Source organism: Saccopteryx leptura, chromosome 1 (assembly GCF_036850995.1).
Source record: "Saccopteryx leptura isolate mSacLep1 chromosome 1, mSacLep1_pri_phased_curated, whole genome shotgun sequence".
Taxonomy (NCBI): domain Eukaryota; kingdom Metazoa; phylum Chordata; class Mammalia; order Chiroptera; family Emballonuridae; genus Saccopteryx; species Saccopteryx leptura.
In genome coordinates this window covers 4,223,677-4,236,723 of record NC_089503.1, presented here as the reverse complement: position 1 = coordinate 4,236,723, position 13,047 = coordinate 4,223,677, and the positions used below count along the sequence as shown (strand labels likewise).

The 13,047-nt window shown below is 53.9% G+C and overlaps 1 protein-coding gene across 10 annotated transcripts in view; it reads left to right on the top strand.

The window, feature by feature from the left end:
• Positions 1 to 12,579, top strand: part of PPFIA1 (PTPRF interacting protein alpha 1) — an 89,580-nt gene extending 77,001 nt beyond the window's left edge. For 5 of the 10 annotated variants that reach the window (XM_066381528.1, XM_066382063.1, XM_066381797.1 and 2 more), the window contains 7 exons: positions 2,882 to 3,057; positions 3,145 to 3,242; positions 5,300 to 5,475; positions 6,117 to 6,185; positions 8,399 to 8,564; positions 10,283 to 10,350; positions 11,216 to 12,579. In XM_066381528.1, coding sequence (XP_066237625.1) covers positions 2,882 to 3,057; positions 3,145 to 3,242; positions 5,300 to 5,475; positions 6,117 to 6,185; positions 8,399 to 8,564; positions 10,283 to 10,341 — 744 coding nt within the window. In that variant the 3' untranslated portion in view covers positions 10,342 to 10,350; positions 11,216 to 12,579. Of the gene's footprint in view, positions 1 to 2,878; positions 3,058 to 3,144; positions 3,243 to 5,299; positions 5,476 to 6,116; positions 6,186 to 8,398; positions 8,565 to 10,282; positions 10,351 to 11,215 lie in introns of all 10 variants that reach the window. The other 5 variants (XM_066381352.1, XM_066381705.1, XM_066381438.1 and 2 more) reach the window with 3 other exon arrangements.
• The last annotated feature ends 468 nt before the right edge of the window (positions 12,580 to 13,047 follow it).

Below are 13,047 nucleotides of genomic sequence, written 5' to 3'. Positions count from 1 at the left end.
TTCCTGCTTACAAAATCTCGGTGTCCCTCTGCCTGAACTCTGAAAGCCAAGCCAGTCCCCACACCCTCTTCTCAGGAGGAGAGGGGCTGTGGTGCGGCCCCCTGAGCCCCCCACCCAAGCACTGCGGCCGCTGCAGGGACCCGTCCCCGTAGCCACGTGACCTCATCAGGCCTCTCTCACAGGCCCGCAGCGACCACTGGTGAACGGAAGGAGGCACGTTGTCTGTTACTGACACGGCAGTGCGTCTTGTACTGAACAGCAGAGCCTTGTCCGCACTGGAGCGGAACGTCCCCGCGCCCGAGGCAGGACATGTGCCCTGTGCCCTGGAGACGGCAGCGGGGGTGAGCCGGCCCAGACCAGGGAGCGGAGGGGCTCCCTGGTGGCGAGGCAGCCAGGGGCTGCCAGGCGTAGGAGCCACTCAGTGCCCGCCAGTGCCACCCCACAGCGGCCGGCTCTGAAGCCAGGGGGAGCGTGCGGTGCCCTGGGCACTGGGGGAAGAGCTCATTGAGGTGTGGTCAGAGCAGGACACTGCACTCAGCTGGTGGCGCCCACATGCAGAGGCCGCAGCCGCTGGAAGCAGGACATGCCCAGCCCCTGCCGTCACCCCACCCTGCCCTGTTCCGCCAGCGCCCGCACCTCGGGGCTCAGAACCAGGGCTGGGTTGGGACTCGTGTTCGCAGTGGGAGAGCGGACCCGGTGCTGGGCTCTCCTCTCGCCCACGCGTTCTCTGGCCAGGAGAGCCCCGTCGGGCTTGATCAGAAGCCTGCGCTGGCCGCTCAGGCGCGCGGGTCTCCCTGGGGTGGAGCCCGGGCCTCCCAGGAGTTCCCGTGACTGACCACCGAGAAGTGTGACTGGAGTAGAGTGAGGGACAGATGAGAGGGCCTGTTTCCGTGGGATTTTCTGCGAGAGTTTCTCTGCAGTGTGTGCGTGTAAGAATGCGCAGTCAGCAAGCAGGAAGGCAGTACTGTGCTCCTGCGTGGGCGTCAGACCTGTGAGATGCGAGGCTTGAAAGACGGCGACATCACGGTGATGTCCAGAAAAGGTTTGCTCTTCCTCTCCCTCATGGTCATTTCGACTAAGAGCGCAACATTTTTCCCATTAGAGTTTGAGCATTCTCGTTGGAGTTTGAGTCGTTCCTTCCAGGTTGGTTGGTGTGAGCAGTAATTAGGTGGGGTGACAGGTGGGGTCGCTGTTTCCACGGAATCCGTGATGTGGGAGTTCCCGTGAAGGTAGTGAGTCTCCGTGGCGGAAGAGGAGGGTGTTCCGCGGTGCGTGCCCGTGGTTGTGCTCTTCTCCAGGGCGCGGAGCTTACGGTCTTCTGCCAGCCCTGCCCTGCAGTGTCCGTGCTCTTGATGACGTTGTAAGCGGCTCCAGTCCGTCTCTGGCGTTTGGAAATACAGTCCGTTTTTGCACACTGACCCTGTATGTTGCAGCTCTACTGAACTCACTTTAGTTGTGTTAGCTGTTTCGTAGATTCGTTTTCTGTGTTGTTAGTCGGGTCATCTACAAATACAGTATTGTTTTTCCCTCACCAGCCATAGGCTTTGATTCTTTTCCTTGCCTTGTTGAAGTGGCTAGAAGCTCCCGCACTGTGTTGGACAAAAGGTGTCCTTGCCCTGTTCCTGGTCCTGGGGAACACAGGGTTTATTCTTGTTATTTTTTCTTACTGTGCCATGTGTTTGTATTACAGCTGTAACCCTACTTTTGCCCATCCCTGTCCTTTTTTTTCCTGAAGTGAGAGGTGGGGAGGCAGAGAGACAGACTCCCACATGCCCCCTCCTGGGTGATGCTCTGCCCATCTGGGGCGTGGCTCTGCTGCTCATTAACCGAGCTGTTTCAGCGCCTGAGGCAGAGCCATGGAGCCGTCCTCAGCACCCAGGCCAACTCGCTTCAAGCGAGCCATGGCTGCAGGAGAGGAGGAGGAGAGGGAGAGGGAGGGAGAGGAGGAGGAGAGAGAGAGAGAGAGGGAGAAGGGGGAGGGGTGGGGTGGAGAGGCAGGTCGGTGCTTCTCCTGTGTGCCCTGGCCGGGAATCAAACCCCCCATACTTTCTTATTTCCCTTATGATTTCTTCTTTGACACGTGGGTTATTGGAAGTATGCCAATTCCCAAATAAGAGTTTTCCAGATGCCTTTTTATTATTGATTTCTAGCGTGATTTCTTTGAGGTTGGAGAACACAATTTGTATGACTTTGTTCTCTCTCTGAGTAGAGATTTGTCGTAGAGACATGATTGCAGAGTGTTGTGTGAAACGGCAGTTAGCGCAGGCGAGCTGGTAGGACTGTGCGGGCGACCACCCCCACTGAGGCTGGGTGGGAGGGGCGCCCTGTCCAGTCGGTGTGGGCTGTGGAGAGAAGGCCAGGGCCACTGTCTGGCCCTCCTTTCAGTCCTGTCCATCCTTGTCTTCATCTCTTCTCTTAAAACTGCTTTAAATCCTTTTTTTAACTGATTTTGAAAGTGAACAGGCATTTTATTGAGGAAATTTAGAAAAAATTTAAAGCATTAAAAATAAAGTTTAAGCCAGCCAGAGATACATTCGTGAGTAGGGTCAGGTTGATCCTTCAAACTTGTTCATGAGTCGTGGGCGTTCTTTGCTGCCGTGTCATCACCCGTGAGAACTGTTTCGGAAAGAGGACGCGCAGTCCTGACAATGTCTGTGGTTTGGGAGACGGGTTATATCTATCAACACAAGCGAGTCATAGATTTGTAACAGTGTAATTCCTTTTATGTAAAATTTTACTAACACATTCAGCATGTAGTTCCTAGGAGAGCAAGTTACGTTGCAGTCATAGCCGCATGTCCAGTGTAGAGACCTTGTGCACTGCTCTTGTGCGCCCTCCGTGGGCGTCTCCCGGGCTGACCGTGTCCCATCACTGAAAGCAGACGCTGGCCTATGGGGACATGAACCACGAGTGGATCGGCAACGAGTGGCTGCCCAGCCTGGGGCTGCCCCAGTACCGCAGCTACTTCATGGAGTGCCTGGTGGACGCACGCATGCTGGACCACCTGACCAAGAAGGACCTGCGCGGCCAGCTCAAGATGGTGGACAGCTTCCACAGGTGGGCCTGCCCGGGGCGGGCTGGCTGGCAGGGGTGACTATGGCTGTCTCTAACTTTTTATTTTTATTTTATTTTTTTAATAAATAGAAACAGTTTCCAGTGTGGAATAATGTGCCTGCGAAGGTTAAATTATGACCGAAAAGAACTGGAAAGAAAAAGAGAAGAAAGCCAGAGTGAAATAAAAGGCTAGTACATTCTGTCTGGTCAGTCCCGCCTATCGCTGCTTCCCAGCGTGTGAGCAGCCTGGGCGACTCCCTGTTCTCACCAAATCCAGGCGGGTTTAAGGGGAGCAGAGGAGGCTGCCATCCGAGGGCCCCCCAGTTCTCCACTGTGGCCGGGAGACTCGGGCGGTCTCTTCACGGTCATCGGGTGCCTGGAGGGGACTCTGCCTTCCTGCTGTGAGGACGCAGGTGCCCCGTCAGGCAGCGGGCAGGACGGCGGGGTCCGCCCTTTGCTCCCCAGATGGGAGCGTGGACACTGCTCTGGCCCCGACCCAGGGCTTGGGGAACCTAGAGCAGAGCGGGGTGGTTCTGTCCCGGCCGGGCCGGGCTGGGCCCAGGGAGCCGTGTGGAGCTAGCAGTCAGCAGGGCCTGGGGCTGGGGGCTCCCCACAGGAAGGGGGTAGGAAGGTGCCCCAGGATACGGGGTGGGACCTGGAGACCAGGATGCTCTTCTATTCATTCAGTCCTAACCACAGCCCCGTGGGAGCTGCTGGCTGCCCGGTGCCTACAGAGGAAGAAACAGGAGGGGGACGTGTGTTGGGAAGAGGGAAGGACAGTCCAGTCATGGTCAAGTTCGTGGGAATCATGAGAAGAGCCGTGGGTGTGTGTGTGTGTGTGTGTGTGTGTGGGTGTGTGTGTGTGTGTGTGTGGGTGTGTGTGTGTGTGTCATCAGAAAAGGGATTTAGAAGTGAAATGTGTAAAGCTGTCTCGTTTGTTTTTTGTTTTTCTTTAAGAAAATTTTTTTATTTATTGATCTTGGGGAGAGAGAGAGAGAGGGAGAGAGCAGGACTGTCTGTTCCCGTGTGTGCCCTGAGCAGGGACTGAACCGGCAGCCTCTGGGCTTCGGAGCGACGCGCTGACCCACTGAGCCACCCAGCCAGGGCCTCTGGTGTTCTGTCCGTTTTCAGTCTTTTTACAGTTGACAGAAGTACCTTTGAGAGTGGTTGTTGGTCATTTATATGCACACTGGTCATAAAGATTAGGAGATATTTCAAAGTGAATATGAAGTGATAAAATATCCCCTGGTTTTTCTGAGCAGTGTATTTTTAGAGAGGTTATTTTTAGAGCGAATTTAATTATTTATTGTGTCACAAACTATTCACTCTTCCCCTCAAATCTCTAGTATGCTGGAGAATGTCTTTAAGTTTCTCTCTTTTCAAAATGAGACAAGAAAAAACGTCTTCCATTTTATAAATGAGAGGTTTGCTTGCGCGAGGGTGAGTTGTTGCTAACTCCTGTGACGGGAAGAAGTCATCTCGAGTGTTCTGAAGTCTGTGTGAATCATGTTGGAACCTGCTGGGTATTCAGTTTTTTGATTGTCCTTTGGATTCTCATTTTTTTCTTTCTTTTTTTTTTGTATTTCTCCGAAGTGAAAAGCTGGGGGGAGGCATAGAAACAGACTCCCACATGCGCCCGACCAGGATCCACCCGGCATGCCCACCAGGGGGCGATGCTCTGCCCATCTGGGCTATTGCTCTGTTGCATCCAGAGCCATTCTAGCGCCTGAGGCGGAGGCCACGGAGCCGTCCTCAGCACCCTGGCCAACGTTGCTCCAATGGAGCTTTGGCTGCGGGAGGGGAAGAGAGAGACAGAGGAAGGAGAGGGGGAGGGGTGGAGAAGCAGATGGGCGCTTCTCCTGTGTGCCTTGGCTGGGAATCGAACCCAGGACTTCCACACGCAGGTTCGACGCTCTACTGCTGAGCCAACCGGCCAGGGCCAGAGTCTCATTTTTTTCATTCTCTAAACAATAAATGTATGGAATGACCTTGCTCCCCTGGGTTCACTTAGGATTGTGTGTACTGGGAGCTGTCCTGGGCCTGGAGAGGGGCCGAGACACCGGTGTGTGACTCTTAGCAGATGGCTGTCCATCTGTCCGTCAGCAGTGTTTCCCACAACCTGGGCAGCTGGTCTGCGGCCAGGTGCCGAGGGCTCAGGAGCGGCGCAGCACCCTTGCCCTGTGTCCGGGGCTCTGTGATGACGGCCTCCCGAGGTCACTGTGTCACTGTGTCCGCTCCCCTGCAGACGTGCTTGTCTGGAGCAACGACCGTGTGATTCGCTGGGTCCTGTCCATCGGCCTTAAAGAGTATGCCAACAACCTCCTGGAGAGTGGGGTGCATGGGGCGCTCGTGGCCTTAGACGAAACCTTCGACTTCAACGTGCTGGCCCTCCTGCTGCAGATCCCCACGCAGAACACACAGGTACTGCCGCCCGGGGCTCCATACGGCCGTGCCCCCTCGGCTCTCCCAGGGAAGATCGCAGCGAGGGCCCCGCATGGGGACCACACTCAACAACCCCTCAGACCGCTGGCTGTCTCTCCACACCCAGCCGGAGTAGAGGGGTCAGACCAGGCGGGCTGGCTCTGCCTTGTTTCTGCCCAGCCTCTCCCCTTTCCTGCTGCAAGCGTGAGAGTGGCGACAGAGGGATGGGAACTTCATTCACGTGCACCCAGTTCTCAGGGCGGAAAGAAATGCTCCCTCCCAGCTGTTGTGGGTGGGGCTTTTATATATTGTTTCTGTGTACAACTTCCCTAATTCTTCTGGACTCGTGGGCTCACTGAGGACCATGAAACCTTCTGTGCTTCTACGGAAGATTGCGTGCCCTCTGCCAGCCCCCACCTGCCCCTCCGTCCCCGCTTCTGCAGCTCACCTAACACACCTGCGAGCACAGTGTGCAAGGGACCGGGGCCCCGGCCCCAAGAGCCTGGTGGCTGCGCTGTCGTGGCTCCAGGCTCGCATGGCTCCTTAAAAAGGTTCCCAGAGTCTCAGTCGGAAAAGCAGCTGTGAAATGTGACGTCCCTGAGATAAGACTGAAGTTCAGGTTTGTTCTCTTACGATTTCAGGCTCGTGCCGTCTTGGAAAGAGAGTTTAACAACCTTTTGGTCATGGGGACAGACAGACGGTTCAATGAAGTAAGTTTTCAGCCAAATGACTTTTTAAATTGCTTTAAATGTGGATTTTTATATTTGTGTAAGCCATTTAGGCAAGGTATCTCTTCTAAGTGTGGCAGTATTTTTTCTTTACAAATTAAGCTTTGTTCTTAAATTTCTATTAAAAATACTTTTAAGAAATTAATATTGGCCTGACCAGGTGGTGGCGCAGTACATAGAGCATCAGCCTGGCATGTGGACATCTGGGGTTCAATTTCTGGTCAGGGCACACAAGAGAAGCAACCATCTGCTTCCCTCTCCCTTTTTTCTCTCTCCTCCCACAGCCAATCACTTGATTGGTTTAGCATTGGCCCCACACCCTGAAGGATGGCTCAGTTGGTCTGAGTGTCAGCCTCAGGTGCTAAAAATAGCTCAGTTGATTTGAGCATTGGCCCAAGATGGGGGTTGTGGGATGGCTTCTGGTCAGGGCACATGCAGGAGTCTGTCTCTCTATCTCCCCTCCTCTCACTTAGAAAAAGAGAAGAAAAGCCTGACCAGGCAGTGGCGCAGTGGATAGAGTGTTGGACTGGGATGCGGAAGACCCAGGTTCAAGACCCCGAGGTTGCCAGCTTGAGTGCGGGCTCATCTGGCTTGAGCAAAAGCTCACCAGCTTGGACTGAAGGTCGCTGGCTAGAGCAAGGGGTTACTCAGTCTGCTGAAGGCCCATGGTCAACGCACATATGAGAAAGCAATCAATGAACAACTAAGATGTCGCAACAAAAAACTAATGATTGATGCTTCTCATCTCTCTCCGTTCCTGTCTGTCCCTATTTATCCCTCTCTCTCTGACTCTGTCTCTGGGGAAAAAAAAGAGAGAAGAAACGAAATGAATATTTTCTGGCCCTGGCTAGGTGGCTCAGTGGCTAAGCGTCTTCCCAGTGCCCTCAGGCCCAGGCAGGGCACAGACGGGAAGCAAACAGTGAATACTGAATGGAACAACTGATCAGAACAGCAAGTTAATGCTTCTCTCTCTCTCCCTCCCTTCCTCCTTCCTTCCTTTCCCCTTTCTCTTTCTTTCTCAAATCAAGGGGAAAATTAAAAAAAGAAAAAAATTAGTATTTTCAGTAAGATAGGTTTTTTTCCTTATATTTTTGCTATTTAATTTTTGATACTCCTCAAAAACGTTTTTCACCCAACATTGGATACACCCTGGGATTGGAGCACACCTGAGTTGTGTTTTGGGCACAGCTGGCTCTTACCCAACCAGAGCCCTGCGCCTGGGAGCGTATCTCCGAAGTGCATGAGGAGACACACAGAGTGTTCCTGTCTCCTTAAAACCATGCCTCGTTCATTCCCACGCTGCTCTGTGTTACTCTCTTCATTGGTCCTAAGGAAACTTGAGTTTGAAGCACTTGCTGGCTCTATCCCAGCATAAGACGGAGTTGTTTGCAGCTGGGCAGCTGTTTCTAAGACAAGACTGTATTATGTAGTAAGAAAGTGGTTTTTGCAAGATAATTTGTGAAACATGGTGGCCATGGCTGGTTAGTGCAGTTGGCTAGAGTGTTGTCCCAAAACACCAAGGTTGGGGGTTCGATCCCCGGTGAGGGCACCCACGGGAAGTGACCTCTGAATGCACAGCTAAGTGAAACAACAAATAAATACTGCTTTCTCTCTCTCCCCTCCTCCTTCTGTCCCTCTCCCTTCTTCTCTCTGTCTCTCTAAAATCAATCAATTATTTAAAAGAAGAAGAGAAATGTGGTAGAGAGGAGGAACGTACACCAGGTGGCAGGCCAGTCTAAGTTTGGCCCCCTGAGGGTCCTGGTGTGAGAGCTGCCAGGCCCCCTTGCACTCAGGAGTCCCCAGTGTGGTCAGTGAATCACACGGCCATCAAGAACGGGTTAGAGCCCGACCTGTGGTGGCGCAGTGGGATAAAGCGTCGACCTGGAACACTGAGGTCGCTGGTTCGAAACCTTGGGCTTGCCCGGTCAAGGCACATATGGGAGTTGATGCTTCCTGCTCCTCCCCCTTCTCTCTCTGTCTCTCTCTCTCACTCCTCTCTCTCTAAAAAATCAATAAATAAAATATTAAAAATATATATATATTAAAAAAAAAAAAAAAGAACGGGTTAGATACCTGTGAACAAAAATGTGCTAACAAGTTCCGCCGTCATGTTAAAGGGCTGGTAACGTCAGTCTGGTTTATTTTTTTATCCTTTATTTTACAACCATTTTGTCGTCTGCCCTTCTGTTCACTAGGACGATGATAAAAGCTTTAGGAGAGCACCTTCCTGGAGAAAAAAATTCAGACCAAAGGACGTCCGTGGCTTAGCTGCCGGGTCAGCAGAGACTCTGCCCGCAAACTTCCGGGTCACCTCCTCTCTGTCCTCCCCCTCTGTGCAGCCAAAGAAGGTGCAGCTGGACGGTACGTGAGGCCCGGCCCGTGGGCAGCACGCGCTGCTGCTCGGGGCGCGCGGGTCTGTTTAGTCCCTCACGAGACATCGGGGTGCTCTTGCATGCTCGGGCTTCAGTGTTTTAAAGTGAACCCTAACATCTGTTTATAAAGAGTTAACAACGATAGAGGTTTTTGTAAGTTCTTGTCTGGTTGAATATTCATCTTCTCCCGACTAATAAGGCTCAGCACTACACGTCTGCCGTGCGCCAGGTGACATCTGTACTTGTACGGACGTGTGTGTGACAGGCAGCACTGGGAGACGTGGTCCCCAGCCGCCGTGCGGTGGCTCTCCCTCTGTCCCCGCTGTGATCGTTGTGTCCCCAGGCTCACGGGGACGGACGCAGGCACCAGGACCCGCTGGCGTGCGGCCCTGCCCTTGTGGCCGCCGTGCTCTGAGCACATCGCGGGCTCAGTCGGCCGAGCTCTCCCCTCAGCTCTGCTCTGGCCGCCCGCCTGACTGCAGACAGGACTCGGCTCTGCTACTGAGCAGGGTCATGACCTGCAGCACCGGGCCTCAGTTTCCCCACCTGTAGCATGGCCACTTGTGGTGGTTCTATGAGCCATTCCCATGAAGCTCTCAGGAAGTGACAGACGACTCCGTCCTCAGTTCCGACCCAGGGGAGGTTCTAGGAGAGGTAGAAACTGCACTGATGTGGCTTCTCCCATTTCCCGTGTCCTTCGCCCTCCCGCAGCAGCGCAGAAGTGGCGCTTCCCCGGGTACACACCAGGAGGGCGCCTTTATCTGAGGCCTGTGCTAGGCTGGGCGCCCCGCACCCTGTGAGGGTGGCTCGCGGGGCCCCTTCTCATCAAGCACGGCCCCTCTGGTGGAGTTCAGTGAGGTCCTTGATGGGGGGCGGGGGGGGGGGGTTACAAAGGAGCATTTTTCTTCTAAGGAGCCTACAGATAATTTCAATAAATTTTAACTGTAATTCTACCTTTGACATTAAATAGTCTGAGCACTTTCTTATTTTTCTCATAGCTTCATTTCCATTTTCCTCATTGCAACTCTTCCCTGTTAACTGTTAACAGCAAGACTGAGGTTAGAGTTTAGGTAAATTACAGATGTTTGCGGGGAAAGTTACAGACAGCACACGCTATGGGAGGCAACGTCTGCCTGCGCAGTGCCTGAGTCTCAGACCCGGCAGGACGGGCGGTTTCCACGGCTTCTCGGCAAGGCCTGTGGGGGGGTGGCAGCAGGTCCCCGGGCTCCGAGTCGGAGGGTTGGCGTGGCTTGTCCGGCCTCGGGCACCCAGTGGGCTGGCTGGTGACAGCTCACGTCCCTCCTGGTGTTCACCTCCTGCCATTCTTACAGACACAGTGTTTGGGGCCAAAAGGAAAGTGTGTTTGCTGTCCTCGACAGTTGAGGGAGAAACAATGTCCCGTTAAGCCATGTCTTGAACTAAGTGGACACGGTGGGACTGTCTCTATTGGGTAAGAGGCATCGCTGTTCAGCATTAACTTGAGCGACTCCAGGGCCGCGTGGGAGATGAGGAGACACTTAGGGACGCCGGCCGCACTTGGTCACACTTAGGTTCCTTCTCTGGCTTATCTAGCCCTGCTCTAGCAGGCTCCCCGGGGACCCTCAGTAGGTGCTGTTGTGGGTGTGCAAGTGTGTGTGCGCCTGTGCCCTCGCGTGATGCCCACTAACTGCACGCTGTGTTTGCACGCTCCCCGCGCTGTCGAACCAGGCAGTGTGTCAGGAACGCAGAGGCTGGACTCCGCTACAGTCAGGACTTACTCCTGCTGAGGCCCCGTGGTGAGTAGAGCACAGCGCCCTCCGCGAAGCCGGCGCGGAGCCCGGGCGGCCGTAGAGCCCGTCCTCGTTCCTCCAGGAACTGACACAGGCACGCAGCCCCTGTGCGCCCCTAAGGTGGTTTTGCTGTTCCATGCTGACACTTGGTCACAGAGAGGTTGGCATGGCCTCGTTTTTTAAGGGAACAAAGTATACTTCTACTTTGCCCGTAGCCCTCAGGACGCTGGCTCCTTTTAGGTGTCTGCCCATGTCCTTGAGGGAGTGGAGGCAGGACGCAGCAGAGAGAAACTGGGCACTGAGCTGGCTGCCGCCTGTTGTCAGCGCGCCAGGCCCCCGTCCTGCGCACTGGGCCACGTTTATGGGTGCCAGTATCGTCCCGGTACACCCCGTCTCCGTGCTAGCTGGCTTTGTGATAAATGCACGTTCTTGAATGAGACGGCCCTAAAGCATTGTTTCATGAAGCCACACCCTGGTGTGACCCTGGTGGCCTTTAGTTTAGAGGCTGGTTTTAAAAACAAAACTGCGTTGCCATCAGCAGGGTCAGTTCCTGAGGGACCCAGTCTCAGATCTCGGGGGTGGGCACAGGCCTGGAGACCCGCCCCATGTCACTGCTTCGAGGGCCAGAGGGAGGGCGCTGTTCCGCTCCGTTCTGCTGGCGTGTCCAGGCCGGAATACTTGATGGTCTCGGTAACTTTAATTGGTAACTTTTAGACGACGGTATGCCAAAATGAGGCCAGGCAGGGGACGCTCTCAGTGACGTGCGCAGTCCCTGGTGTTGAGTCCACATTCGCCGGGCAGGTGGGAGGCGGGGCCTGGGCGGGGCCAGGACAGCGGGTCTCAAGGCCCCTCCTCTCCGTTTGCTTTGCAGTTTATCCGCACTACTTCTACAGGTGACTCCGCGGCCCGGCCCCTGCAGCGGCATTCTGCACCGCAATGGACCCTTCCGTCTGTTAATACTTGTTATATGGACCCTGAGATATTTTATTACAGAGTTTTTAATTAGTGAAAAGTTCATGAATACCATAAAGAAAATATTTTAGAATTTAATGTTTCTTATATTTATGTAAACTTATGCCTTCATTTATATAGTTACTTTTTCATGTATATCCAGGCTATAAATATCCTTTTAAATCAATTCATGTTCTTATGTCTAATTTTAGTCTTTCAAATGAATGTACTGTAATGCTTGTATGTATAAATCTTATGAACAAATAGAGGGCTTTTGTAAATTATGCATTTATTGTAATTATCATTGTTTAATTTTTTAAATAATAAACCACGACAGAGAAAAGGATTTTACCGCGTTTGTAAGACACCCCGACAGCAGCGCACGGTCCTTCTCCAGCGTAACCTGGCTGCACAATCATCTTGAAATCAACAGACCTACTTCCCAGCTGTTACTGTTGTTTTAATGACAAACTGACCTTGCTATATACTTTTTCCTGCAAGAAATGCTCTGTTCTGCAGTGTGGACCTGTCTGGTGTTAGGTATCACAGCCTCGGGTACGATCTGCACTGGAAAAGGCGTATCAGAACATGATGGACATCCCTAGGGCCGGCCCACTCCTCCGTCGCCCCGCCTCCGCAGACGTGGAGCGCCTGTCGCCAGGGATGGGCAGGAGCCGTGAGCTGGGGGCTCTTCTAGCTGGACGAGAAGAAGCGGGTGGGGGGCACCTGCGGCCCCCGGCTCTCCTGGGAGGGTGGGAAGGCGCTGGCACCCCCACGCATGAGGACCAATCCCGGAGGGCCGCCCTTTCCCAGCAGAGACCGAGGTGCACAGCAACGACGCACGGGACTCCGGGAAGAACGCTGTGCGACTAATAAAAAAGCCTTACTTTTCTTAATCATCTTTTTACATTTGTGACCATGTCTAAAGAACGGACCTCGCGTTCACACTTAGATTTTACGACGTAGCCATCTGGACGGCCTGAGTGTCCCGTGGCACTTCGGCTTCTCGAAGGGCGAGTTCCACGGCCCCGCGGGAACTGCAAGGAGGCCGCGCACGGGGCGTTATTTATTGTGCGGCCGCTACGAGGACAGACGGGGACGGCGGCGTCTTCACGTTTGCTTTCTGCTTCCGCGTGACCCATACAAGTCACCGTCACCCTTCCGTTTTTCTATTAATCTTTTGTGAACCTCTTGATTATGTAACAAAGTATGTACAGTCTACTTTTGAACTCTTTTTATCACAGTGTTATTTATTGCTTTCTTTCAATAAAGTACAGAAGCGTTTCCCACTGCCAGTGCGGTGCGCGGAAGAGGCGTGACTGCGTTGCGCGGGACCCAGCCAATCCCGTGAGGGCAGCCAGGTGATAAGACGTGGAAGCTGGAGGTTGGGCCTGGGTATGGACAGCTGGTCCCTGCTCTAGCTTCTGGGAGGCCCAGAGGCACGGACAGGCCCCTGGTGGGAAGCGCAGTGGACATGTGTGGGCCCATGGAAGCAGTCCACGGAAGGGCGGGTGTGATGAGGGAGAGAGTGTGCGTGCGCACGGCTCCCAGCTCCCCGCCTCTCCCCACCTCTCTCCACCCTTCCTGTAAGATCCCAGGGAGGCACCTGCTCTGTGTCCTTAGCAGTTCGTGGTCCCTGGGAACTGGGGAGCCAGCTTCTGTAATAGCTTAGAGCAAGTCGGGAGCCACGTGCCAGTCCAGGGTGGCAGAGGGGAGGGAACATGGCACAGGCAGGACCCACACGCACATACA